At 40.0% G+C, this 26955-nt stretch overlaps 1 protein-coding gene across 3 annotated transcripts in view; it reads left to right on the top strand.

The window, feature by feature from the left end:
- The window catches only part of BCKDHB (branched chain keto acid dehydrogenase E1 subunit beta), a 135726-nt gene extending 115603 nt beyond the window's left edge, over window positions 1-20123 (top strand). For 2 of the 3 annotated variants that reach the window (XM_029999671.2, XM_029999691.2), the window contains exons 10-11: window positions 12617-12769; window positions 17840-20123. In XM_029999671.2, coding sequence (XP_029855531.1) covers window positions 12617-12757 — 141 coding nt within the window. In that variant the 3' untranslated portion in view covers window positions 12758-12769; window positions 17840-20123. Of the gene's footprint in view, window positions 1-12616; window positions 12770-13962; window positions 14230-17839 lie in introns of those variants that run through there. The other variant, XM_029999681.2, reaches the window with a different exon arrangement.
- Window positions 20124-26955: the final 6832 nt, after the last annotated feature.

Below are 26955 nucleotides of genomic sequence, written 5' to 3'. Positions count from 1 at the left end.
GGGGGAAAAGAAAATCTCAGCTTGAAATGAGTTGCAATTTCCTTTTTGCTGTATTACCAATAGCTTATTTTTACATTTCATTCATGGCAACTGTACTTTGAGTGCTAACTGTGTGTAACTGAAAAGAAGAAAAATTGTGCTAGGTGCTTCATTAACTAAGGCAGCTCTGTAGGTATTTTACTTTTCACTCTGTTTCTTCATTAGGAAATTTGCTATACAACTGGTAACATTGGTGGAAGAGATGGACTAGGTTATGTAAAAGATTTATGGTTTTGGCTGTAAAGCAGAAAGTTTGCTAGTGGAGTGAAAATTAAAATTTCATAATTGATTTAGTGTAAAAGTAAAGTTCACATTATCATTTTAAGTACAAAATTTATTTAAACAGTCAGTTCTAAGACCAAGTTAAATACTTGGGCTTAATCCAATGAAAACTTAAGTGAGACTCCTAGAATATACAGTTAACCTCTGCCATTATGTTTTTCTATTGTATAAAAATAATTAATTCTGTTACCTGTATTTCTGTTCTTCAGTGTTGCTGGATATTTCGTAGGTCCCATGCATTTGTTTTTATACATGTACTTCATTAACACTTCAAAATCAGGTGAAAAATTTTGAATTGTTAATTCTGGGATAAATGTAAACTAAAATTTCATAGCCTCTGAATATATTATTCCTGGTCTTAATTTTTAGACCAGTTTTTAAATTAAGAGATGTAATGCTAACTGTTTAGGTAGTTTTATTAAACATTTTAAAATGAAAGTGTTTCATTTACAGTACATTTCTTGGTCTTTTGTAACAGAGTTGCATTAACTTTTTATAGCTGGGAAAATTAATAAAGTATTAATTTTTTATTTTCTTTGAGGTTTTGGGTTGGTTTTGATTTTGTTTTTCTTTTTTGCTTTCTTTTAGTTTTTTTGGCAATTCTTCTTTACAGTGGAATAGCAGTGTAGCCTATTTGTGTGAAGAGTAATGTAGTGAAAAATGATCAAAACTAAAAAAAACCAAACATCTCTCTAGGAAAGAAACTAATTATTGTAAGAAAGTTGGGCCTAACTTGATATAAAGATTTGAAGTTTGTATGATAAAATAATTCTTTCATGCTTTTTAAGTCAGCCTGTACCCAAAAGCTCAGTCTCCAGTATGGTTCATTCAGTGTTTCTGAGTATTTTTTGCATAAACCTTTATACTTTCTGTAAAACCTCACTGCATTTCTCTCCAATTTTTTACACTTTTTCTGCAGAATAAAAATTGCCTCTCTATACTTACCAGTCAGCTTTCCTAACAGTTACTTTTGCCATTATATGAGAGGGTATTTAATATAGGAGTTCAAGCTTTGCACTAGAATTCTTCCACCTGTGGGTTTGAATCATCAAGCAGCTTCCTATAAATTAAATACATAAGTAAAATGGCAGGTTGGTTTAAAGAATACACTATAAAATTCCTTATACTTCTGTTTCAAGTAATCCTAATATTTCTCCCCTGCTCCGAGTCCTTTTTACAAAGACGATAATGTTAAAAAACGCTGTGGAAAAATACTAGATAAGCCCCAACCTTTTCATGGGTGGGCGGGATAATTCCTTTGTACTTGCCTCTGCCTGGCCACGCTGTGGGTTTGCACTGGAGAAGTGTTTGGTGACGGTCAGAGTGACAGCATCATTCTCACTGTGCTGTCCCAAAATGCAAATGCTTCGGTATAAAATGGGAAATAAGCTGGTTTAAATTGTTTAAAAACAGCAGTTGAAATTGCATTTCCTTTGAATTCATTAGTGTGTGTTGAGTGAAGTACTTCTGTGAGGATTTTAGTGTGCCAGATACGTAGATTGACATGCCTGCCTTTGCAAGGATCTCTCAGCTGCCTAAACAGCTGTAAAAATAAAAATACCACTCACTGGCTATTAAAACTCTTTAACAGCAAATCCTTCCCGTCACTTCTGGCATGCTGAAATTAACCAGGGGATGTTTTTGCAAAATAATTAAATAAGTAATTAGGATGGTAGGTGGTAGAGGATGATCTAAAAGTATAAAATCTGATTATATTGGTAGGATATTTCTAGTGTTGTGATTAAAAGGTGTGGGTTGTAATTAGGAGGATGATCCTCCTTTTAAAAGCTTAACAAATGTTTAATATATTGCTCATTCATGTGGAAAAATGACTTGTAATCCGCAAACATTTTCACATATGAATAATTTTACACAGGCACTTTACCTCCAATGATTTCACTTGGATTATTCACCTGTGTTAACATATACGTAACAGTTGGCAGGATCATTGACTGAACAGATGAGTTAGTAACGCCAAGTAACTAAATAAAGCAAATATCTTCAGATATTCATGGGTCTGGGAAGTCATTCTAACTGTCTATGGGGCTTAGGGCATGCTTTTAGAAAACGTGTGGGTCCCGACGCAAACATTCATAATTGCCACTTCAAGAAAGTAAACTTGGAATATCCTATAGAGTAACATAATTTGTAGTGAACGTGCTGTAAGGTTGTTTGCTACTTTACAGAATAAATACAACAAAATTCTTCAAATTCAAGTTATTTTGGGTATATACTGTATAGCATATGTCATTTGTAGGAAACACCTTAGATTGTTTCAGTTATGGTGTAGCAATAATTGCCTAGGAAAAAATAGTGTTTCTAGCACTTGTAGTGAAAAGATGGGAAGGGATCATCTAGTGGATTACCATTAAATATCAAAAAATCCTACTTGCCAAAGAGCGTTGTTAGGGTTCATTTAAGGCAGTAGTGTATTCTAGCAACCTGGAAGTCCTGTTACATCCTCTCGAGCGTATCTGTCTTGTCGTATTTATCTTGTGGAGAAGAATCATGCTGGCTGCTGGACCTCATGCCCTAAACAATACAAATTATACATTTACTGGGAAGAACTTAATTTCTGTCAGTGTGTCATTCTGAATTGACAGAACTGTATTATTTCAGTTCTGGTCCTAGACTCTACCAGGTTGGATTTAAAATGTGTAAAAGTTTCATGGAAGGGCTTAGCCTTTTGCATAAAACATAGGATGGGATGGGAAGAAATGAAAATTACTTTTTATTTGTTTGCCTCCTCTTGTGGGAAGGATAAGCAGTTTGGTTTGTGGGGTTTTTTTTGTTTTGTAAATACCTTGGGAATGCGGTGCTGATTTTTTCGTGCAGTTCTACCAGCAAGGCATCTAAGCTACTGATGAAGGCTCTAATCCCAACAGCTTCAAGTTAATGCTGTTGCTGTGAACGTTTGTTGGAGTGGTTGTGTTGTAAACTTGATAAAAATTTAAGAAACAATATCCATCTTGCATTGGGTTATTAAAGATTTTTCTGTTCATTTGTGAAGCTAGCCAAAATGAAATTTGAAGACAATCTTCAAACCCTTGTGTGAATGAGAACTTAACTGCATCAGGCAGCCATTGCTAAGATAGCTGGTATTGTCTTAAGCAATGCAACTAGTGAAGTTCAAAAGAAATGTAAAATAAGTAAGAAATAAAATATTCTTGAGTCCATATAAAAGTCTTCAATGTATAACGGGGTTATGTTATATAAATGAATAGTGATGAGACCCTCTGTAAAATCTAAGATACATAAACATGTCACTTGGTGTCTCCTGTCAGCCGCAGAATATTGAAGCTGGAGAAGTTAGTTTCAGTTCTCCCTCTTGGAAACTACAGAACCTTTTACATTCACCGTGAATATTTCATAAGCAGTAATGTTATTCTGCCTGTAAGCAGTTCAATGCAGCATAAGTGAAGGACAAAAGGTATGACTCCCCCAAAACAATGCATGTGGATTTTAAAAACGAAATTCAGCTCATAGCGTGGTGTTTGTCGTGAACTGCTGGTCAAATCCTCTTTCGGAGTGTTTACAACTCCAGAGGTACAAGTTACAATGAAGACAACATTATCCTCATTTGTTTTACTTGTCTAATTATGCGCATCCCTTTCTGTGAAATGGAAGTAGTGAGCTTCGCAGGGTAAACTGGTTATTTTTTAATATAAAGAAATTGCAAGTGGTCTGGAAAAATATGCAACATAAACATTTTTCAGTGACTTGAATTAAAACATACTTTCAGTGTCATTAGTTTCATCAGCTGATGATGTGCCAGGAGCAAAACACACAAATATATATCTGCACTGAAAGTCAACAGAGTATGCAGGATTACAGAAAAATAACATATGGGATGCTCTAGATACTGATTTTTCAGAAAAAAGTGCATTTAATATTTCAGTCAACTTGTGGATTCTTTACTTCCACGTGACAGAAAAAGCCTGTATTAACAGCATCGGCTTCCAAGACTGCTGCCGGTGTGTAGCTACCCCATAGCTGCTGTAGTGACCTAACATCATCTTATAGGATTGCAGTTAAGGCCATAGCACCAAAAATTCTATCCTGCCTGAAGAAAGCAGTTTCAGAAATACTTTATTTAGTACATGGGAATGTTTGTATTCTTACAAGTCTGGGTTACTTCCACTTGTATTATTTTCATTTTACATTGCTTGCAATTTAAACATCTTTTTGTTCAAATTCCTTGAACATTTATTGAGAAACCTTTAAAGTATATGGTATATAGTAGAAACACATTTTCAAAAAGTGTGTGTGTGTCGTATAGAAGGAATTTATATTAACTGTCACCATCCTCCCCACCCAATCCTATGTATTTCTTTTGATGAAGACAACATTTAAAGTACACATGCACTCCCTTTCTTTTCTAGTAGATACTAATACAGAGAATTCATATATCAAGCTTTTTTAAATTGCGACGAGTATCATAATGCAATGTCTCATAGATAATTTAAAAAAGGTTTAAGTAATAAAGTATTTAAGTATTAAAACAGGATTAAGTATTACTCTTAAAATGTTGCATTATGTTGTATTTGTCTGTATTCTAAAAGTGCTGTGGTCAGAAATATATTCACTACTAATAGATTCAATGCTTGTGATCGAAAATAGCTGAAGTAAACTCTTATTTTAGCATGATGGATTTAAGAGGGATGTGAATTATTTGGAAATAATTTTCTTCATTTTATGTTACAATACTTCATCTTTTGTATAGTAAATTTGACTTCATGTATAAATTGTTTGATGTGATTCAGTACTATAAAGCCAATATTTACCATTAATTGCTTTTTAATGGTAACAAGCCAACGAACTACAGAGAACAGACTTTTTTTCCCCTAAGTGCTTCTTTATTTTTTAATTGCTGATGTATTTTGTAAGTAAAAATATTATCTGCTTGGCAATCATAAGATAAATAATTTTAGCAATGAAGTATTTCTCTGTATTTGACGAGACATTAATTATGTAAATTCAAAAAAATTGGTAACATAAAATGTATTATTGCAAGCTGTGCTAAGTTATAAAAGGATTGTTTTAAAGTGATCTCAAAAAGGAGAAAACTCTGATAGAAGTTAAACCTTTACAACATATAACTGCAGAGCTCTCTGAGGAAAAATTGTATCACTATTGTAACTATCAGGAAAAGTTTTATAAAAGTATTTTAAGATGAATATGGCTAAGCTGTTGGAAAAAAATGCTCCCTCTAAAGAGAGAGAGATATATATCTCAACTTGAAAATATCTCATGGGTGTATAGTACATATGTAGCTCATAGACGCGACTATCCATAAGAACGTAATATATATGTGTTGTCAGAGCAAATTCTGTTTAAAACTTGTAGCATTTGGTCCTTACAGCTGTCAAGGAGAGTACTGTGCTACAATTGTGAGACATAAGAAAACTGCAGATGCTTGACTTTTCTGTTATTGAAAGTAAACTGTTCAAATTGGACATTTTTTTTAAGCAGAAACCAAAGAAAAAGACCTTTAATCTATATGTAGTGTCAGCTTTATTGCATGAAATCCCCCTTTTATAAAATAGGGTTTGATCGACTACCTCTTTGGAAAGCTTCTTTTGAAAATGTTTATCTAAGCTTTGACGTAAAAAATAGGTTTTGTTGTAAATGAGATGATCATGCTCATTATTAAACTATAGTAGGATTCATCTCATTCTTATAATAATGTGTAATTTACAGTTGAAAATCCACCTGAGGAAGTATTAGATAATATAAATGTAACAGTCATCTATAAAGTGATATGGAATAAGTTTTCTTAACTGTTTGAGCCCCACACTTTAATTTATGACAACAGCATAAATAAATCAGAATAAAAATATCAGACCAGAAAGTGAAACTCTAATGTGGTAAGAGTTTTCTTTCTGAAAAGTCCTTCGAATGTGTGTGGGTTTTTAAAATTTTATAATCTATAGATGAGATGGCAAAATTCAGAGTTCTAACTGACAGAAACCACAACTGAATTAAACCTTTGCAACTAGTCACTGAGTTCCTGGGTCTAAATTTTGTAGTTATTGTCAGCAGAAAAATAAGTAGTCTTGCATGAAAAACGTTCCTGCAGTTCACCTTGTGTAATGGACCTTAATCTTATGTTTAGTCGTTTTTTTATTATGATAGCTATAATACCAAAAGAAATATTAAAATTTCTATCAAGCTCTGCCTGCTCATATTAGTCTTTAAAATCAACTTTTTTTTTGTCATCCTACAAAAAGTAAATTTCTGTACTGAAAAAAGGAGTTGTAAAATCAGTGTTCTCATACAGCAGCTCCGTAGTCATGTGATAGTCTCGTAGCTCTTAATTTTTTTGAGTACCTGTAGTGTTGCAAAATAAGAATAGCATGGGAGAGACCCCTGGGACATAAAACGTTGCAGAAATTATTCATTTTTAAAGGAAAGTTTTCTCACCTTAGGGAGTATTCTACAGAGTAGTAGAATTTAAAAATATAAAAAAATATTTCCTTTTTACTGATTTTAATCCATGTCAGTCAGAGGGGGAAAATGAAATAGATCCAAAAGATATGAAAGTAAAGGGAGTAAGACCAAAACAGGATAATTAAGGGGAAAAGTATCAGTTTGGAATTGTCTGTCTTGCTAGCTGCACATTAAATAGTGTCATTTACTGGTACTTACCAAAGTGTTTGCATATGGAGGTTTGTTTACGATGAATATGTAGGTTGATAGAAGTTCCCTTCAGAGGAAGGATGGTCTGGAGCAATAAACTCTTCAACTATTTTCTTCTTGGCCAGATGCCTACAAGCACTTCCCCTAAAGTGCGGACCAGATTGCTTTATTTTTCTATACGTTGCAGAAGGATGAGTAATGTTTTCTTTCAGTAATGCCCAATGATGGGTTTTTGTTTTCTTATTTTATCCTTTTTGTACAATTGCATATCTCTATAAATGCCTGCAATTCTCAGTTGTACATGTTTTTAAGAGTTTTGCACTCAGAACACTGATTTAGGAATGAGTACCTGAATCTTTGATAAGAGTAAAATGTACACTTAAATAAAGCTAAAATAAACTTGGATGAAGTTTTCCATATTAACATACTAGAATATTATAATCTGGGGAGATAGAGGGCATGTACCCAGTACTAGAGGATGCATTTCAAATATGATCATGCAACATCTAGCAAGTCCTTGGTTTTAGCATCTATTCTAAAAATCAAGGCATAAGATTGTTTTGAAATGGTGTGTGTGATACATTTGGCTGATTGCTATGAATTTCAAGAACAGATTTTTAGTGGGACCTATGCTCTTAAATTGTTTTGAAAAGTCTTCCTAAATGTGTATTAAGCATCAAATGTTGAGGTGAAATAATGTGACCAATTGAAATGCCTTTATAGAATATAATAATGTGTTTTCCAGGAATCTTTGAGTGGAATTCAGGCAAATTAAGGTAATTGGCAAAGGTCATATTGAATATCTGAGGCCAGAATTTGACATCTGCAGTTAGGAAGAACGACGACTTAATGTTTTGTCTGAATTTTTTTAAATTAAGACAATTTGGATATATTAGGCTAATAACTATATCTGTTCCCTTAGAAGCATTTTTTTTCTAACAAACCAGTAATTTTTTACTTCAGTTGAATTTTGGAAGTTAGTGGATATTGTACTAAATAAGTATGATTTTTTCATACTGATTTTCAAAACTGAATTTAAAATGTTTTACACTGAATCAGAAATCCCACGCCTACTACTTTCCTTCCCAAACCATTTAATTTTTAAGTTTTTTTCCTGAGGTCTTTCCTTGAAAGATGTCAAATTGTTTAAACAGTGTCTCTGAAATAGGCAGGGAGTTACCGAAGGCTGTAAGCTTCCATTCCCCTATTGTGCAAGAGCGCTTTGGGCCAGTACCAGCCCTTATATGCCCAAGTAGTATGGAGTAAATCCACTTAATTTAAAATGTTGATCTTCTCTTGATCACTCTTTTAAATACTGTGGTAGACTTGTTCTGATAGGCTTGTACAATGGATGCTGCTAATTAGTCTTAAAAAGAGCTTGATGTTGAGTATTTAATATTCTCACTCATGTTTCTCTACAACATGGCTGTGCAGGTGCAAGTAGTTTGGCACAGCAATATGTACAGCAGATGTGGCAGTACCATATTCAGGATGAGGTGGACTCATGTTTCTCCTGCAGTCTAACTTTTAGCAGCAAGTGTGAACAAGAATTCGTGTAAGGCAGGCTATTTGATGGGCTGATCACTTAAGTGCTCTTCAAGCTCAAAAGGGAAGATCAGTTAGAAATACGTCTATAGACTATATAAATTTTTTTGTATTAGGATATAAATCTTGCGAACACTATGATTTTTCAAAATGTAATGCCATCTAATGAAGAATGTAATCTCATTTGGTCAGATTACAGTTATTAAGTTAATGCCATCAAGCAGGCAGTTTCATATTCTGTAACTTTGAAAGTTTGGTTTGATTTGGATTTAAAGGACACAACTGAATATATCATCCCATAAATTAGAACTTATTCCAGAGAAGTTAAAATGCCATGAACTGATAAATTTCATTAGTTGTGTTTTAAACAAAACTGGCTCCAAACCTGATTATGGATCGTTATAAGCAAAGACCTCCGTCCTAAAAAAGACTTGCTGCATACTTACTAAACCCAAAGCATGTACCCAAAGCACAGCTGGTAAAGTGATAGTATCTTCTATCAAACCACCTTGCATGGTTGTAAAAAAAAAAAAAAAAGAAAAAAAGACATGATTTCCCTCTAAATCATCTTATTAAGATATTTTCTTAAGCTTGTTTTCTGTGACTGCTTATGTGTAAAATGTGTGGATTTGTGATTTTTTGGTTTTTGTGGACCAAATACTTGGCATATGGCAGGACTATCAATGTGATTCTATGAGTAAATCTAGCTATCTTACTATGAGCATGGTGCAAGTCATAAAAACATTAGCTTTATTACATTTTGAAAGAGAATCGTGATGCTAAGGTCAAGTGTTTGCCACACTCTTAGCAAGATCAAGGCTCTTGTCTCTTTACAATACTTCTACATTGTAAAGTAAAAGTGCATTTTCTTGATTGCTTTCAAATACCTTATTCTGATGATAATTTTATACTCCACCTTCTGGATTATGATTTTATTTCCACTCTATTAAAAAAAAAAATCTTAAAAGCTTTTATTGTTTACAATTTGCTTTTATCAATATTCTTGCAAATATTGTCAGTAAATCTGTCAATTAAATAATGTCAACTGAATCATCTTAATTTTGCTAGGTCTGCAGCATTTCTGTTGTTACTGTGGTCATTGACATTGAGAGGCTTACTCCAGTAAGTTCCATAACCAACACATCAACTGACCTAATCCTGCATCTGTAAAATGTATGCATCAATAATGTAACTATCCTCTGCATAATAACATATACATGTTTATAGGACTTACCCAAGACTTTAGGTATGGCCAGTAAGGTAAAAAATACATTGTAAGATGATCTTAACAATCGGGGGTTGGACTAGATGATCTTTGGTGGTCCCTTCCAACCCAACCCATTCTGTGATGGTACTCTAAAAACTGTAAGCAGCTTATTCAGTGTATTGTTATACAAATTTTATCAGTTTGCTAGGAAAATTACTTTTTCCATGCTAAACTATTACAGTGTGAAATTCTGTGCATGGCACTATTACAGTCAGAGCCATTTGTGTGTAAATCTTTGTGAAACTGTGTTGATTTCAGTCAGATAATGGGTAAGTAGAGACTTTCCCTCGTGGATTTGACTGGTGGCTTGGGTCTGGTTTTTTTTCTGCCTCTGAAGTATTTTACCTATACAGTGCAATAACTTAGTTAAAAATCTGCAAACACACGCCCTTACCTCCAGAAAAATAATAGTAAGAGAGTTAACGTTTGTACAGATACACAGAGAGTGGCTCAGACTTAAGAGTTCTTCCACCTTTATCGGGTTGTCATTCTTGGATGGTATCTGGCAAAATACAACACTGCTCATCCCAGCTTCACTCTGACTTCCCCACTGAGGCAAGGGAATCCATGTGACTCTCTGGAAGCTGTACAAGTTTCAAAGCATAGGGGTATGCTCAAACTGAAGCCAGTTGCTGAGTGTTAAAACCACAGAAAGGGTGCTTGTAACAGCTGGTTTGGGTTCTGCCTGAGGGGGAAAAAAAAAATAAAAAAAAATTAAGTGGAGTGTTAGAAAGTCTTATGACTTAATTTTTATTCTGAATTAAATATAATAGCAATAGCATTAATAAATATGCATGCTTGCAACTGTTCCATACGGCTTGGGTGTACCAGCTGAGATTTACGTTTACAGCCAAGCCTGGGGGCTCCCTGAGGGCAGGAGAGCGCCCTGCCTGCCAGTCACGGATAACGTTTCCCTGGCTGCTGCTCGGGCTGCTGAAGGTGCAGTGCTGCTCTCTGCGCGGATGCCCAGTGTATGGGGAATATGGCGGTAAATATTTTCAGTGAAACTAATGAACTTTCTCTCCAAGGTTCGTGTGGGATGAGCTGTTATCGCAGAGCTGGTTATGACGTAAACCAAAGGTCTCTCCTAGGTAGTGGTCCTGTGTCAGGTACTCTGAAACAGCAATGCAGGACTGGAAGGCTGTGGGTCTAGAATATACTTGTATGTTTTGGTGTAATGCAATTTCACAGCTGGTCTGGGCAGTCAGTTTTGGGATGGTCCGAAAGCTATTGCTTTGTCCTGTTGGGCAGTCACAACATGGGAACCCAAGGACTGTTAAGTATCAAAAATATCCTTGCCAGCAGGTTGGGGTAGGACATCATGATCTACCTCATGGACGGGTAAAGGATTTAATACACACTACTTCCCAGCATTTTGTACTAATGTGAATCTTTACAAAGAAAAGCAAAGGAATGCCTGAAAGTGGAGCTCAAAAAATCTTTATATTGTTTGCATATATTATTACCTCAGACCTATTCAGACTCTGAAGTTTTCTAGGTGAATTAGTTCACTGTTAAATGTCGTGACGCTGTGTGCGATCACGCAATCTCTTGGACTTTTTACTTCCATCTGTCTTCCAGAAATCTGTCACTTCACAATGCACCAAAGTGGTAGCTGGAGCAAAAGGTTGTAATAATCTCAGTGTGTTATGAGTACCTTCTATGCTGCCAAATACCGTGATGTATAGAAAGCGCAGTAAGTTAGAGTTAGGCTGCCATGGACTGCAAGGCAACATGCATTCAAAACAGTTCATCAGTCTGAGAAAATACTTAGCACTTTGCTGCAGAAGAGCATAGCTCGTTGACTGTTTTCTTTGTGGGCCTGGTGAAAAAGGACTGGTAGATAATCCTTCACCTTCCGTTTTGCTGAGCCGAGTACAGGGGAAGTTGGCCAGGATGTCTCAGTTGCTGCAGTCCATAAAGGAGAGGCCAGGAGGAGACAGGTTTTGTCTCTTCATTTGTCTGCTCTGGAAAGCAAATACATATGCCAAAGATCTGGGGAGAAAGGGAGCTGATAATTAGCATCAACGTCAGTTTGATCTGGCGAAGTTATTTCTGCATCTACTTCTTGCAGATTCTCATGGTCCGTGCCATCACTCTTGGTACCTGAGAGTGGGAAGATTGAAACCCCACTATTTATTTGGTTATTAAAGCTGGTAACGTTACACATATTTCCCCAGGTTACTTTCAGATTAATATGGTGTATTTGTAATATTTTGTATCCTACTAGGCTGACTAATGAAACTCTCACAGTCGTTGCCAAATCCGATCTCCAAATAGAACACAAGTTGTGGGCTTTTGTGTAGAGCATGGATTTGACTCAAGGGTTAGAGATACGCAAATCCACTTGAGTTCAAATTTGTAATTTCCATAACTGCTTAATGCTTCTCAGACAGAGTCTTATATCATCTAAGGGTTCAAAGAAGTTTGAATATGATGTTCATGTATCCAGCAAATAATACACACTCTTAGATTATGTAATTTTTCTATATGTTTAAAAGTGGCACAGGAAAGAAACTCTTACTCCTTTGTTCCTAAAATACTTGTTTCTTGGCAGCACTTCTCTGGATGTATAGGAGATGTACTAAATATAACCTGCCTATGATTTAATGCAGCACACATGTAGAAAATGAAAATAGCATTAACACAGGTTGTTATTTTAATATGGACCTTTGAGCAAAAGAAAGCACTGTTCTGGTCTGGGCTGCTTGTGCTGTGATATAAATAGAAGGTTTGAGTTTCCAGGACTGTCAGTCTGGCAAAGTTCATTCGACCTCAATTTGTGATGCAAGACTCCTGAAAATAATGGCCTCACTAACATTTATTCTGTATTTCTGTTAATAGGAGGAATGCTTTCTGAATTTAGAAGCTCCTATTTCAAGAGTATGTGGCTATGACACTCCTTTCCCTCACATCTTTGAGCCTTTCTACATCCCAGACAAATGGAAATGCTATGATGCTCTTCGAAAAATGATTAACTACTGAGCAGTAGTACAGGTGAGAAATAATGTCTTATACGGACAGTTTGCCTGTAAGGATTCTGACGGAGCGATTGCAAGGTTTGGGGCTAAAGTGCTACTCATTTATTTATTTATAACAAGAATTGCCTCTTACGGCTTTGGGCCTTTGGTCTTAAAGTCATCTGAATATTTTTAAGTAGTGCCACTGAAGTCAGTGTTTAAAATTAATTACCTTGCCTAATCTTTAAAATTAATTACCTTGCTTAATGAATCTGAAAATTAAATGTCTTGTATCCTGAGAAGTGAAAAGAATGTAAAGTGAAAGGTGAAAGGAATAGTAATGCACAGAATGTATTTTCACCTATATTAGAAGACTTACAGTTATTTCATAGGCAAACCATAGCGTAAAATTTTATAATTTTTTACTCTTCAGGGTGGCGTGTAAACCTGTGAGGTACTAATAAGGCCCAATTTACACCAAATATAGGCACTGCATTGCAAAGATACACAGAGCATTGAAAATACATGGAGTATCTGTAGTATCTTACAGTTCTGTTCAAATACAAGTACAAGGCTTATACTTAATATTTAGTCTAAAAATAATTTTTATTTATAATCTTTTATGTAATTTGGTCATGCTTGAAGATTTCTGTTTGCAGAGCCCTTCAGGCGCCAGGCCTGTGAAGTAATATATATTTCTATTACATGTCTATTAATCACGGTCTGTAACATCTTTTGTCTTTGTTTCATTGTAATAGAATACTAAGTAGCATTAGACTGTGCGGTGGCCAACCAGGACTTAGTATTGTGCGTTGCTGCGGGAGAACTTCTGTTGCTTAATGACCAAAGTTTAATAGTTTGGAAATGTGTCAATGCCTTGTATTTTCTGCTTCCTTTAAGTGAATCAAGTAGCCTAGTTTTTGAGATTAAGTCTTGATGGGTCTTGTACATCTGAACTAAAAGGAAAAGAAGAAATCAACAGGCCTGTTTTCCTTTGGAATAAGGAGATCCTGTAATAGGCAGGCAGGGGATTTTTAGCTGTGGAGGGGAGGGCCAAGGTGGCCCCTATATTAGGGGCGCCCTCTCGTGTCCATTTTACCTATACCTTAAGCTGTGAATTGAATTTAGGGCCAGGGATAGCAGGTTGTCAATATTGTAATGTTAATCTCGTTTATTTGCATACTTACTTTCAGGACGACTTTTTGCATTTCACTCTGTTTCTTTCCATAGCTGATGGTGGAGTGCCTGCGTGTGAAACGGGAACGCTACCAGTGAGGCAGTGTCTCCGAAAAATAATGTAGTTCCACTTACAATATTTCTCCGAAATCACCTGTTATTGACACACCAGAGCATTTCCTTAGGATTAAAACTAAAGAATGTTGTGATCATTTTTTGTAGAGTATGTGGTAAATGCTCTCTTTTTCATGACACCCATCCTTGCCTTTTATCTGAGTTGAAGTAAACTTATTAAAGACTTACTTTCTTTTTTGTTTGGCATCTCTGTAATAAGGTCAGTGACGCTTTCCTAAAGAGCATGGGTTGTATCTGCTCTTTGAGGCGAGTTACGGGGCCATGCTAGGTAACCTCTAATCTGTTCCTTTCCAAAGGAAACCAAAGGACCAAATATTTTTACCTCTGTATAAGGAAAGGGAGACAAACCGAGGACATTTGGGTGGTTCAGAGACTTAGTTTAACCCCCATTCCTCTATAGGATGGTAAAGTGAGGGAGGTATGAGGAGAAAAAAGTAGGTTCTGAGATTGCATTGAATTTGCACACAATCCAGTTTCCACACTGGAAATTCACACTAAACCTTTCTGTGAAGGTATTATGAACTAAAATGTGGACAAGTCATCTGCATTTGTATTTACATTTCTCCTGTGGGCTGCACCACACATAAATATCAGAAGAGGTTATTGGCCAGCTGAAAACATGGATTTAGGATATCAAGAAGCAGGTTTATTAGGGGCTGTCTGGAAAAAAATGTAAAGACACAGAAAACTCTGCTTTCTGGTTTGTCTAAGAAAACATCTGAATGGTGGAGTCTGTAACACGATGTCTTTTGGTTGGTGTGACTAGTTACTAGTGTTACAGAATGAGCTGCTCAGAGGTTTTTCTAAGAGAGAACCTTAATGTGCCTTGTTTTAAGGCACATTTCAGGGGAGTATTCCCTTATTTTACTGTGTGCTATAGTAGGTAATTGGTCCTACGTGCTTGACACAGCAGTCGCAGTAGATCTCCATCCTGCCGTCTACTCCACAGAGTTTGCCTATAAGGGTAGTGCGCTTATGTTTCTGAGAAATGGAAGGATTGCTTTACATTTGCTTCTTTTTTTACTCAGTGCAACATTTATTAGTGACGTTACTTGCCATCAGTCTGGACTGATGAGGTTAATGTGTCCCAAACCACCTCACGTGTAGGGAGACAGGGATATCTTTTCTAAGAAATGGTGTTACAGTTTGTGTGGATTTGAGCACAGCCATAGTCTTCTGGATGTTACAAAAGTTGGGCCCCTTCTTGTCCTACTGCTGGAGAGGCAGAGGAGCTAGCATTTCCCGGTGGTGAAGCGGGGTGTAGGGTTGGCTTTTGAGTTACAGAAAGTGCCAAGCTGGCTAAGTTGTTGCTTGGCTTATGTTTCGAGTCATTTCTGTTAGATACAACCTGGTGGCATGGCTGGCTACCTTCTTCTTTTCCCCTCTTAATCGACAACTTACTAGAAATTGCTTCATCTATTGCTTTCGGGCAGGCTGTGGGGAAAAAACCCAAGTGGTAATTGTCAAATATATCAACACTACATATCAGATTGTCCTTTCTAACATGGTCTGAAATCTCTGTAGTTTGAGTTAGAAGCTACCTGCAACTTCATTTCATGAAGTCTGCAGCAGTATGATTCCCTCCCCTTGTTACTGGGTCACACCAAGTTGTATAATGTTTTGTGGTCTACCACTGTTCGAAAGTCCTCTTCAGACCTGAGAATGGGTTCTATATTAAAGCATGGGGACGCTAACTCCAAATTTGTTTTTACCAGTTACAGTATGCTTTTCTTCAAGTTATTCATGTGAAGAAGTCTTTCTGTCCTTATTCACACAAGGAAGTATTTCTCACTTAAAGAATAAATCTGCATCTTCTTTAAAAAACGAACAAACAAAACCCTCCCTGAAGTATGTTTGGCTGTGTATACAAATACACCTCTTGCCCAGAAAGATTCCTCTCAGGCACCTGAATTAACTTTGTGTCTGAGGCTAATTCAGGGTCTCAAGCTGGATGCTACAGTCAATCATTTCTAAACTTAGCCTTGTTATCTTAAAGTACATTTGGTTTTACTCAACCTGTGTTGACAGTGTCTCACACATGCATAGCTGCTTATCTCAAGATTGACAGTACAGATGGTTTTCCTGCTCAAAGACAGCGTTTGACAATGCATACTGTATACCTCACTGATGAGACAGGCAAGAGCAAAATCTGTATCTTTCAGCAGCTTCTTAGTTATTAAAATTTATAGCTATGTTAGCTATAAGAGAAATAGCTTCCAGGTAGGCAGCTGTGTTCCAGATAACTCTTTGTAGTTGGAAAAAAGATAAAGAGAAAAGGAGCAGTGAGATTAGGATGGATATACATTTCCTGGATAGATGGAATGGTGCCTGGCTGTTCATTTGCGGGGGGCAGGGCTAAAAAGAAACAGAAGGAAATAGCCACAGATTTTATAAAATATACTCTTACGATACACAAATATATTGAGGGTTGGATGTCACATAGAAATGGCAAACAGCCAAGTGCCTTTTTGTTACCTTTTGCAGCTTTTTCTACCACATTTGCATATTCTGTTTTCTTGTCAAATTCTGAATTTTAAAGCTGTCACTGCCAGGTGACACTTTACCTCCATGACAGTGTGTGTGTATGTAGACACACCATTACTATTACAAATTTAGTCTCTGAAAATACAAAGTTATCACACTGAACTTCATTATGGAACTGTTTTATGGAAAATTTAATCTTGGTGCTTAAAGGTTAGGCAATGTTAGAGGATGATGGGGGGTTGATTGAAATTTATTTTTCTTTCCAAGCATGTATTTGAAGTTGTATTTCAACATCCAATACAGTTTGCTGAGAACCAGTGGTGCAGCTGGGAGAGACTTGCAAATGACAGCAATGCTTTCCCTTTCTCAACCAGTAAGTTGTGCTGGGAAACAGGAGGGGACTTTGGTTAGTGAATGTCTGTTCTTTGCACTCCTGGTGCAGGGCTTCTCACAGGTTAGCTTGAGACACAGGAAAAATATAATTCCTCTCCCTGTTTGGTAAATAAAATATGAGAGACTGTGCAAGATCATTTCTTTTTAACCTGAGACTAACAACCAGGTTCTTTTCAACACAGAATCCCAAATGTGGCAGGCTAGACTGCCTGCCTTTTTTAATGTGCTGTCTGTAACCCACTAGAATAAACAACCTCCAGAGGCTTGAGTAGGACACAACATTCCTGGTTTATAATGTTTTCCTGCTGGATGGCAAAAATCATGCAAATGGCCAGTGAATCATGTCTTGTTCACAACCAGGGAGTAGTCCAAATATAAGATAACAGTCTACGAGCGCTACGAGTTAGTCTGTTAGTGTGGCTGTTGCAAGTCTATGCTTGCATTCAAACCTTGCTGAGAATTCATGCAAGGTCAGGAATAATGAAAGTATCTTTTAAAAAAACTATAAATGGGAAAGGTATTGACTATAGTTTCTTTACAAGACTCCTCTTCACTGTAATAGTAGAGTGATAGTATATTTAGTAGAGCTTTAAAAAAACAAAACATAACACTTTGCTTAACATGCTAGAGTGGGATGGAAGACACTTCATCATAAAGTTTTTCTGTAAATGGTGGTAATTAGTGTTGTCTTTACACTGGATATCAGTTGCAGCATTTCTGAGTGTCTACCTTGGCAGGTTTAAAAATTTAATATAGTTTTTAATGCATAATAAGTGTTTTGTTATGGTTCACACACCTTGAGGTTAAGACAACATAAATTTAAAAAGTAAGATTGCCATGGAGGGTGCTGTGTGTTTAAGTTGTGGATATTACTTTCAGCCTTAAGATTTGTAATTTATTTTGTCATTTTCTTCTGCAGAGGTGAGAAGAACGACAGGGAAATACAGAAGCTGCCTTCAAAACTCTTGATACTTTACTCAGATCTTTTGCATTTGGAATTCACATAGCAGACTGTTTTCTCTGAACTCAGCTATCCTTAATATTCATCTTGGCTATTCTTCAGAAAGTTCAAATCATCCTTAATTATGAAATCCGTGATGGGCAGGTGATTGCTATAATAAGTAGTTTCAGATGTATTTAAAGATATTCCAGATGTCGTATGAATGTTACACATCGCCATGCTTCACTAGGTTACATCTCTAAACTTCACTGTGTAAATATTAGAAGCAGGATTTTATTCAATAAAACATATTATGCACATGTTGTCTCTTGGTTTTGTTATTGTTTTGGGAAAACCCAAAGAAGTTATTTGAATGTGACTGTATTTTCAACAAAATAAACCTTAGACAGCCACACCAGCTTGTGCATCTGGTCTGACAGAGACGTCCTTTAACCAGTGTTATTAGTTGTCTTTCAGAGGCTTCATGTAAAATGTCCTAAATACTGATTCTCCTGCAAGAGAAATGAAAACTCCATTTCTCTTGAGAAGGGAGGAGAGATTTTTTTGCTTTGTTGCTGTAGGTGAGAGGCTCCATTGGTACATCTTTGCTGCAATATCTTTGTTTAATTATTTTTCCTCTAGATATGGAACGTGTCTGCTGCTAAGCAGTTGTGCAAAATGTGCCAGTTTGTCAAGAAAAGGTAACAGTACCCTGACATATTCATGCCAGTGGTGGGAGAAGAGGCAGCGCACGTACCATTTTCTGTTGGTGAGGACACAGAAATACAAAATTACCCCAAAGACTCTATTATAATATTAAACCTGAATCTTTATTTTTCCTGTGTTAATATAAAGGGCACTGAATATCCCTAAGTGCAAAAAGGCATCCAGCCTTTCAGACTGAGAGCTTCTCAGCTCAGTGGAGTTTTGCTTAATTTTTAACAGTGCCCTTCTTTTCCATATGACAAGCCAAGGACACAGCAAAGATGTTGTGAAAATTATCCTCTCTTGTCCTACATTCCAGGACTGCTCAAAGGGCAGCAGATCATCTTCCAGCACAGTAGTTTCAAAGCTTATTACTGAATTCCTTTGGTACCAGCTCTGCTCATTTTTCCACCACCTAAATTAAGTGTGAATTCAGCAGTTCCTAGTCTTTTTGGTTGCTTTGCTTTCTGTACAAATCAATCTCATGCTGCGTTGCTTCTTATTACATGGGGGAAGGAGAGGAGGGGTTGGGAAGATGTATGCCAGTAGCCAGATAAACACATTTCCCTTATTCAGAGGGATCTTTCAGGGAGAAAGGAGAATACCTTTGTACACAGACCTGCTCAGGGCAGTCCTCAAGGTGATGGCTGAAACACGCCAGGGAGAAAGCTCAGGAGGATAACTTCAGTCTGAATGTCAGTGGATATTCCCCCCATGCCCCTCTGTCACCCATTCCGATGATGTGGGAGGTTGTTAATCGAGCGGATGCACTGAAATCCAAGGGAAATCTGGCCTTTGGGACAACGTCCTTGATTTATGGGTACCGAAGTGCAGGCGCCCGCATCTCAAAGTGGTGTGCTTCTCGGGGCTCCTGGGCTACTCTCGTCTCACCCTCCCAAACCGCAGGAGCAATCCGTGTTTGTAACGTGAGGCGATGCTTGCCCTCCAGCGGAACTCAATTCAAAAAGCCACCCACGTTCAAAGGGCTGGTGCAGATGGAAGGTGCTAAATGATAAATCTTTTCAGGTCCTACTACCGTTTTGTGTAAGATTCTGCGTTTATAGTTCATACATTCCCTACAGAATCCCACAACTGATAATGAAGCCATTTGTTAATGTTTCTAATCAAAATGACGTTATTAGTCAAGTCTTCTGTCTGTAAGTCTCTTGTAAATGCCATGTACAGAATTTGTTTATTGTTTTAAATAAGATAGATGTGGTATGTATTTTATATTTTTTGTGCTGGATGGAAACTATTTTGGTTTTGCGAAGAAAAATGGTTTTAAAAAATATTTCTCTCTTTGTAGAAAATCAATAGATGTTTTAGTAACTGTCTTCTAAAAATGTTCCATTACTATATTTCAAAGCATATAAAATAGATACAATTATGGTACTGCCATAGTAAAATGTGCTTTGGTAATTAAGAGCCTTAATACTATATACTTTGTATTGTGGTTTTCATAGATAAAAGCAGTTTGTAATTTAGTGGAGAGCTTAAGTTCAAGTTGCATGTATGGAAATACAGAATAATATATTTCTCAATAAACATGTAGAGAATATTTGCTCTTAATGTGGACTACTACAATCTGGTTGAGGGGCAGGTTTTGTATTTTCAGTGAGTGGTGATGTGTCATTTTTTAATAGTTTAAAAAATGTTCCTTTCTCGCCTGTTTTGGATAATAGAGTATTTTTCCCTGGCAAAGACAATTAATGTTCTAAAATAGGTGCTGCTCCCAAAAACCTGCCTAGATGGCAGTATCCACTCATGTAACCCGTGCTCAAGGATGGTGGCTGTTTAAAGTGCGTGTTACGGAAAAATGACATATAGCTCTAAACTGGACAGGAAGGTGTATGCTGTTACATACCAATAACTGTTTCTCATTAAATTCCTTAATAATAAAATCCAAAGACAAGTCACGTTTTCTGTTTTTTAACCCATTAGTCTCTTAATTAGATTAATTAGATTATGCAAAAAATGCGTGGAGGAATATTCTCAGATTTAACCTGGGCAGTGATTGTTTCACTCCAAGTAACTCCTCCTAAAGCAAAAATCGTGTCAGTACTCCTTGCCGATAGTCCAGAAAGTTAGTAATCTATCTAGTCATGCTCATTTAACAGTAATGCTGGAAATACTTATGGTACATAGTTTAATGCTGGATCCTGAGACCGGCATTCAAGGCAGACATACACAGCCTTCATGGAATCCCAGATTTATTAATTGCCGCTGAAAGACTTGTATACTCTTTTTCTGTCATCTAGCTCAGTTAAGACTATAGTGCCATAACAACCTCCTCGTAATAAACAGTGCACCAATTAATAAAAATCGGATTTAAATCATTAGAGGTATTCTCCCTTGTGGAAGTGCACGTGTTTGTAAGAGGATTAGCCAGTAGTACGTTCTCACTGCAGTAGCCAGGAGCCTTGACAAAACGACCTTCCGCTCCTACGGTCTGATAATCAATTCTGAGCTCATGAATCTTTTCAGACAGCTCTTTTGCTCGCGTAGCTAAAAAACGGTGTTCCCGGTGCACTGGTATATTGCAGAAGCTCTGTTGTAGCCACATAACTTCAGAGGCAGCAACTGAAAGGAATCCATTCAGCAAGCTGGCAGAGATTGTTATCACAGCAGCTCATCGGGTTCAGTGAGCATTATATGTTCATAACAAAATAAGCTGACACAGCCTGTAAGCTCTGCCAGATTTCAGTAGACCCGAAATAAGGGTGCAATTCTTTTGTAGCTCTTTTGCTGCTTAGCTGCTCTGCAAGATACATGTTTGTTAGATACGGGAGATGTGCATCTGACTTCAGTACAAACAAGATTTTTAGAACTTGATTTCAGTTGCTTATGCTTTGGCACCAAGTACCGTTTGAGACACCCTGGGGTATCCCGTGTGTTCTCCGCGTCTCCAGCTGCTGCTTCCATAGGTCCTATGTGATATCTGCCAACCCCATGTGTATCTTGGGTGCCTTAGGGCATCTCAAATGGCACCAGTTGCCTGCATTCAGGCATCTAAATGGAGCCCTTTGTTTTCTGGGGCTTGGATAGCTGATGTCTGACTATTTTTCTGTGAGCTTGCGTAAAATGCTAGCACTGAGATTGGTGCATGCCTCAATTTTCAAAATAAATTGCTCAAATCCCCAGTAAGTACATAAGGTGGGATACAGGACATGGTGCGTGTGTGAAAGAAAGGATTGTCTCCAGGGTGACGGGCTGATGCTGAACTGGGCAGTTAGTTCCTTGAGGCAAATAATTTAGAGCAAAACCCCAGCCTTATATATGTCCCCTGGCTGGAGTCGGTTGCCGTAACTCACAAGGTTTGCGATGAATATCTGAAGAAAACACGGGCAGGACCTGGTTCAAGTTCAGCAAAGCCATGAGCAGCAGCGGTGAGTTAATGGGAGATGAGGGAGCTGCGGTCCCCTCGCTTCCCGCCGGAGCAGGTGTGTGGGATTCATCTCGGGATTAAGCCACCTAAATTTAAGTGTCGAGACATAGGTGTGTATGGCCGAGCAGAGCAGCTGAGCTAGCCAATAAGTGCCTTTAGGGTTTTCTGATTAATTCTGTAGACCGAGCTGACTCTGCTGACTGCCTCGGGTAAGTTGTCTATGCATGGTGCCGTATGAGATGCTGTACGGTATCCTGCCTGCCTTCAGCTGCTAGTCTAGAAGGGTTCGCATCTCCCATCGGTCCGCAGTCATACCTGCCAGCTCAGGTATATCTTTCATGCCCAAGATGCTTGTGTGGGCAACGGGATCTAATTCTCCGGTGGCTGTGGCTGTCACGGGATCACGGCCCAAATGTGGGCGTTAGATGCTGAACTTCAGATGAAATTGCCCGTTCCATGCTTTTGACAGAAGGGAAAGAGAGCGGAGAAGCAGCACACGAAGTGTGAGGTGGATGCTGGGGCCACGCACTAACTGGTGCAAGAAGCTGGGAGAAGATGGTCTGTTCCTCAGTCCAACTGCTACAAGCAGCAATGGCCTAACCCGTACTTAACAACACGTTACTCGTTCCCAGCCCTCTAACAGAAAGAACTAAGCTTCCCGATTAACAGTACTGATTAATTTGATCATTAGCCTATTTCGTAGTACAACACTGAATCAGCCCCAGCTTTGAGTTTATGTTACTTGATTTGAAATTGGTTTATGGTCTTTGGTTACATTTTTAAACCCTATTTTTGTCTGTCTTGGAGGAAAAAAATAAGCCGAAATAATTGTACTACATTAAGAGTAAAAACTAGTGTCTGTTCTTGCTCACGTAGGTCTGTGGATAAGTATTTTCAACTGACAGTAATGTGCCACCGGTGTTTGAGAAGGACTCCCTGTTGATTCCTGCATCTAATGAATTACTTTTATATGATAATTAAATCATTCCTGTTTACTTGCACTCCGTTTGCTTGCAGCTGAACGCTTGCTGAAAACAGAAATTGCCTGAATTTACGACGCCTGCGGTCGCACTCTTCTCGCGGTGTTTGCGAGCCCTGCCGTGCCCGAGCCCCTGCTAGTCCCAGCTCCGCGCGGTCCCGCGCAGTTTTGTGTTCGGCGACCCGAGCTGCGGGCAGACGGTTTCTTTCCAGTCTTTCCACCACAGCCCTTGCCGCGAGGGCGGCGAATCCCTCCGGCAGCGGAGTCCGGGCGGTTTGGTACCCGGAGGAGCCGGCTCACCCCTGCGAGGTGCGGGATGGGGTCTGGCTGGCCCGGAGCAGCACGTCCAGGCTCGCGCTCCGCTGTCTTGCGCTCTTTACTTGCTCATCCAGGGTTTTGTGGGAAGGGACCAACCTAGATGTGTTCGAAATTTGGGGCTGGTTTGTGCAGAAGACAGGGTAAGGTGCCTCCAGCAGGACCCACGGCTGCAACGTAGTGCTGTGGGCTTTCCTCTACCCCCAGCCTGGTGCAGGGCAGTGCCTCAAGTCAAGGCAGAAGACGCTTCAGAGGTGTATGTCACATATTAGAGTGTTTTCGGCTAATTATTTAGCCCATAAAACCAGGAAGATCATGGCTGCTGTGGTGATAAAGCTCTAATGCCTACTGGCTTGACCTCAGGGATTTTCAAAGATGCCTCTCGAGAGAGCAGTGGAGGAACAAAGCGCAGCTTTGTTCAAGTGCAGCTCCAGTGGCTTCATGGCATCTCATGTTGTAACCCACCGGTCCTGTGTTTGATTCACAAAACAGAATTTAACTTGGGAGGGAAACTGTGAGCAGGTTGCCATTCTAATGTTAATACATGGAGAACAAAAAGGACCAAGGACAAAGTCAGAGTAACCGTAACTGTTACTCCTTTCCAGTGATGTTTTTTCTTGTCACTCTCCCTCCCATCCCTCTCTTCAGTAAAGTTTTCCCCCTCCCTTTTTGCCAGCAGTCTAGCTACTTTTTCAGCTACAACACTTTTAAAGTAACTTTCGTCTCACTTGCTTGTAATAGACCCCAAGTGTAGGTTATTGAGCTGTTTCCCATTGGGTGTTTTTTACCCTCGAGTTAGAGGTGGCTGAAGCAAAGGCGAGTGGCTGTTGATCTGCCTCGCAGAGCAGAGACGGTCTGATGCCCCTGCTTTTTCCCTCGGTCCTTCCCTTCCCGGCTTTGCCCCGTGCCACATCCAAGCCCCAGCTTCCCTGGGTGCGGGGAGCCGGTACCGCAGCGGCGGCCGCCGCCGGGCGATGGGAGCGAGAGGGCGAAAGACGTGCGAGGTGGGCGCTGGCGTTTCGTAGCGGGGTCGTAGCCCAGCGATCCCAGCTTTCCCGGGCTTCCCTTCTGCTGCCAGTCCCAGCTCCGGCCCCTCGGGAGAGGCAGCCAGCCTGGCCAGCACGGACTGTGCATCTCTTACCTGCCGCCCCGTCCTACCCCTCGCCATTTGGTCTTGTTCCTCCTCCCCCAGGCGGAGGCAGTTTTGGTGCTGTGGGTTAAGCGAAGCCTGCCGCAAATTCGTCCGGGTTTCTGCTGGTGCCGCGCCGGCTCGCTCGCCTCGGGTTGACGCTACCTCCACTCTTGCGAAGCCGGTTTGTGGCAGCGCAGGAGCTGCCCGCGTTCAGCCCGCTGTTTGGGGAGGAGGGTGTTCGCGTTCTTGATATGGTTAAAAATGGTCTCGGTGGAGCGCAGCTGCAAAAGCAAACTGATGTTTGAGTGTGTCTGTATCTATACGCACTCGCCGAAATGAGCGAGGTGGCCCTTGAATGAATCTGGCTCCCTGGGACTGAAGTTTAAAGTATTTTTCCCAACGAGCTTGATTAATTTTATTTTTAAGGACAAACAGTCCTTGGGATTCAGTCATTTCCTTCCGCTGTGTTGGTAACATCAGTCCATATCCATAGATGGACCCTTACAATCCTTCATCTAGGTATGAAATATGGGGCCGTTTTCTAAGCAGTTTTTTTGGATTTATTTGCATATTTTTCAACTGGGGGAATAGTTACATTCAAGTGGGCTTTGTTCTTTTATTACTTATTTATGAAGCTCTTTAATCCTTTCATTAACTCTGACGCTATGCTGAGAAACCCGCCAGGCAAGCCTCGCCACAGCCCCTTGCGACAAGGTGAGTTATGGCTGCGAACACTCCCCGTTCACTGCCAGGGAACTTAGAGACCCGACCGTGTATCTGGGAAATAAAGCCACGACTGTATTGTCCTGCGTCCTGTACACCTGGAAAACATCAGTTCGTGCTGCCCCGTCACCAGGTCCCGGCCGCGCCAGCTGAGACGATGGCAGGGCTGGTGCAGGACCGGCCACCCCCCGGCACGTCCCTCCGGCTCGGGGAGGGTGCCGAGGGCTCTGCGCCGGCAGGACCGCCAGATCAGAAACGTTCCCATGCGAATAAGTGGTTCGGGTCCGGGCTACCACCGCCTAAAAGTCGTGCTTCCCGAGGCTGAAGAAAATTTCAGCCGCTCCGCGTGGTCCCCGCTCGCCGAGCCCGTCGGGCAGGGAGATTTCAGGCTCTCCTTCGCACACAAACCCTCTTTTCTTTCCCGGGCCGTTGAACCGTGTGGGTGGCAACCCTTTCGGCTTCACCAGCCAGTCGGTGCCTCTGCCCACAGTGGAAACGATTAGGTGTCCTGAGAGGACGGCTCCTCGCTTTGCAGTTTGCCGGCCCCACCGCGACGGGAGCGGGCCGAGCGGCAGACGGCTCCCGAGGCAGCGTCCCAAACCCGTGCTCGGCCCCAGGGGCTGCGAGGGACGCGGAGCCGAAGGCTCATCTGGGCTGGGCTGGGCTGGGGCTGTTGACACACTCCTGATTAGTTCGATCACAAATTATCAGCAATGGAGATCGGTGGGGTTGGCCCCACTGATGAATTTTAGGCTGGTGGAGCAATGACTGCTGGCTGCGTGTGCATGTATTATATCCACACTTTGGTGAAGAGCATATTAAAGATACTTCTTCAATATCCTGGAGAAAAAAAAAAAAAAAACCAACAAAACACTGCTCATACATTTTTAAGAGGCTGTATATAGTATGGCACTCTAGCTGTGTCCTATTATCTGAAATGAGATGTTCAGAAACATCTCGGTCAACAAACAAGAAAGTGACAAAATGTGGTGAGGACTATAAATCATAAACTACAAAGCAAGCCCACATCTTGCAACAAAAGCTGCTTTATTCAGGCAAGGAAGTGCACTTAGGCGTAACTTTAAATAGCATGCATCAGAAAAACTCTCAAATTCTATATAATTTGACATAATTAAATGTAGGTATTTCATCCTACTACAATTTACTGCCTTGCCTCTTGTGCCTACAATGTTGATATTCATCATAGGTTCGAGCAGTTTATTTCAGTGAAAGCTAACCCACACTTGCAGAGCCCGGATTATAATTATCCTACTGCAAAGTGCCAGTCACGGTTCCCTCCGTTGTCCGTCCGAGCGCCGTCAGAGCCAACCCCAGGCCGCGAGGCGTTCGCGGCGCAGCGGACGCAGATCCCGGAGCGAGCTGCCGCCTGCCCGGTGCCCGGGTCTTCCTTCTGGGCTCCTGTTTTCACGACCGCTCTGTTTTCCTCCTCGTTTTACTCCTCTTGTCCCCGGCGTAACTGCAGCTTTGCCTTTTGACCCCTGAGGTCTGGGCATGTCACATTTCTACGTGAAAAACATTGCTTCAAGCCGTATAAACAGGAGGAGAAAGTCCTGGAAACCTTTTTTGTCCTGGCTGTTACCTTCAAACCAGGGAGAGCCCGGTGATGGCAGCCGTGAGGTGGACACTGGGGCTGCGTGCCTGGCTTCCCCTGGACCGGAGAACGGGGCAGGGTTTGGTGCGGGACCTCACGGGGCCGGGATGTTCAACGTGGAAATAAACTGGCCGCGGGCACGCCACAGGGTCCCCCATTCCGGCACGCACCCGGGAATCGCTGCCGGCCCACGAAAGAGCGCAATCGTCCCCCCGAAGGCGGCGGTGGGTGCTCAGGGGCACGG

The sequence above is a fragment of the Aquila chrysaetos genome, chromosome 2 (genome assembly GCF_900496995.4).
Source record: "Aquila chrysaetos chrysaetos chromosome 2, bAquChr1.4, whole genome shotgun sequence".
In the NCBI taxonomy this organism is placed as follows: domain Eukaryota; kingdom Metazoa; phylum Chordata; class Aves; order Accipitriformes; family Accipitridae; genus Aquila; species Aquila chrysaetos.
This window is presented reverse-complemented; position numbering and strand designations above follow the sequence as displayed.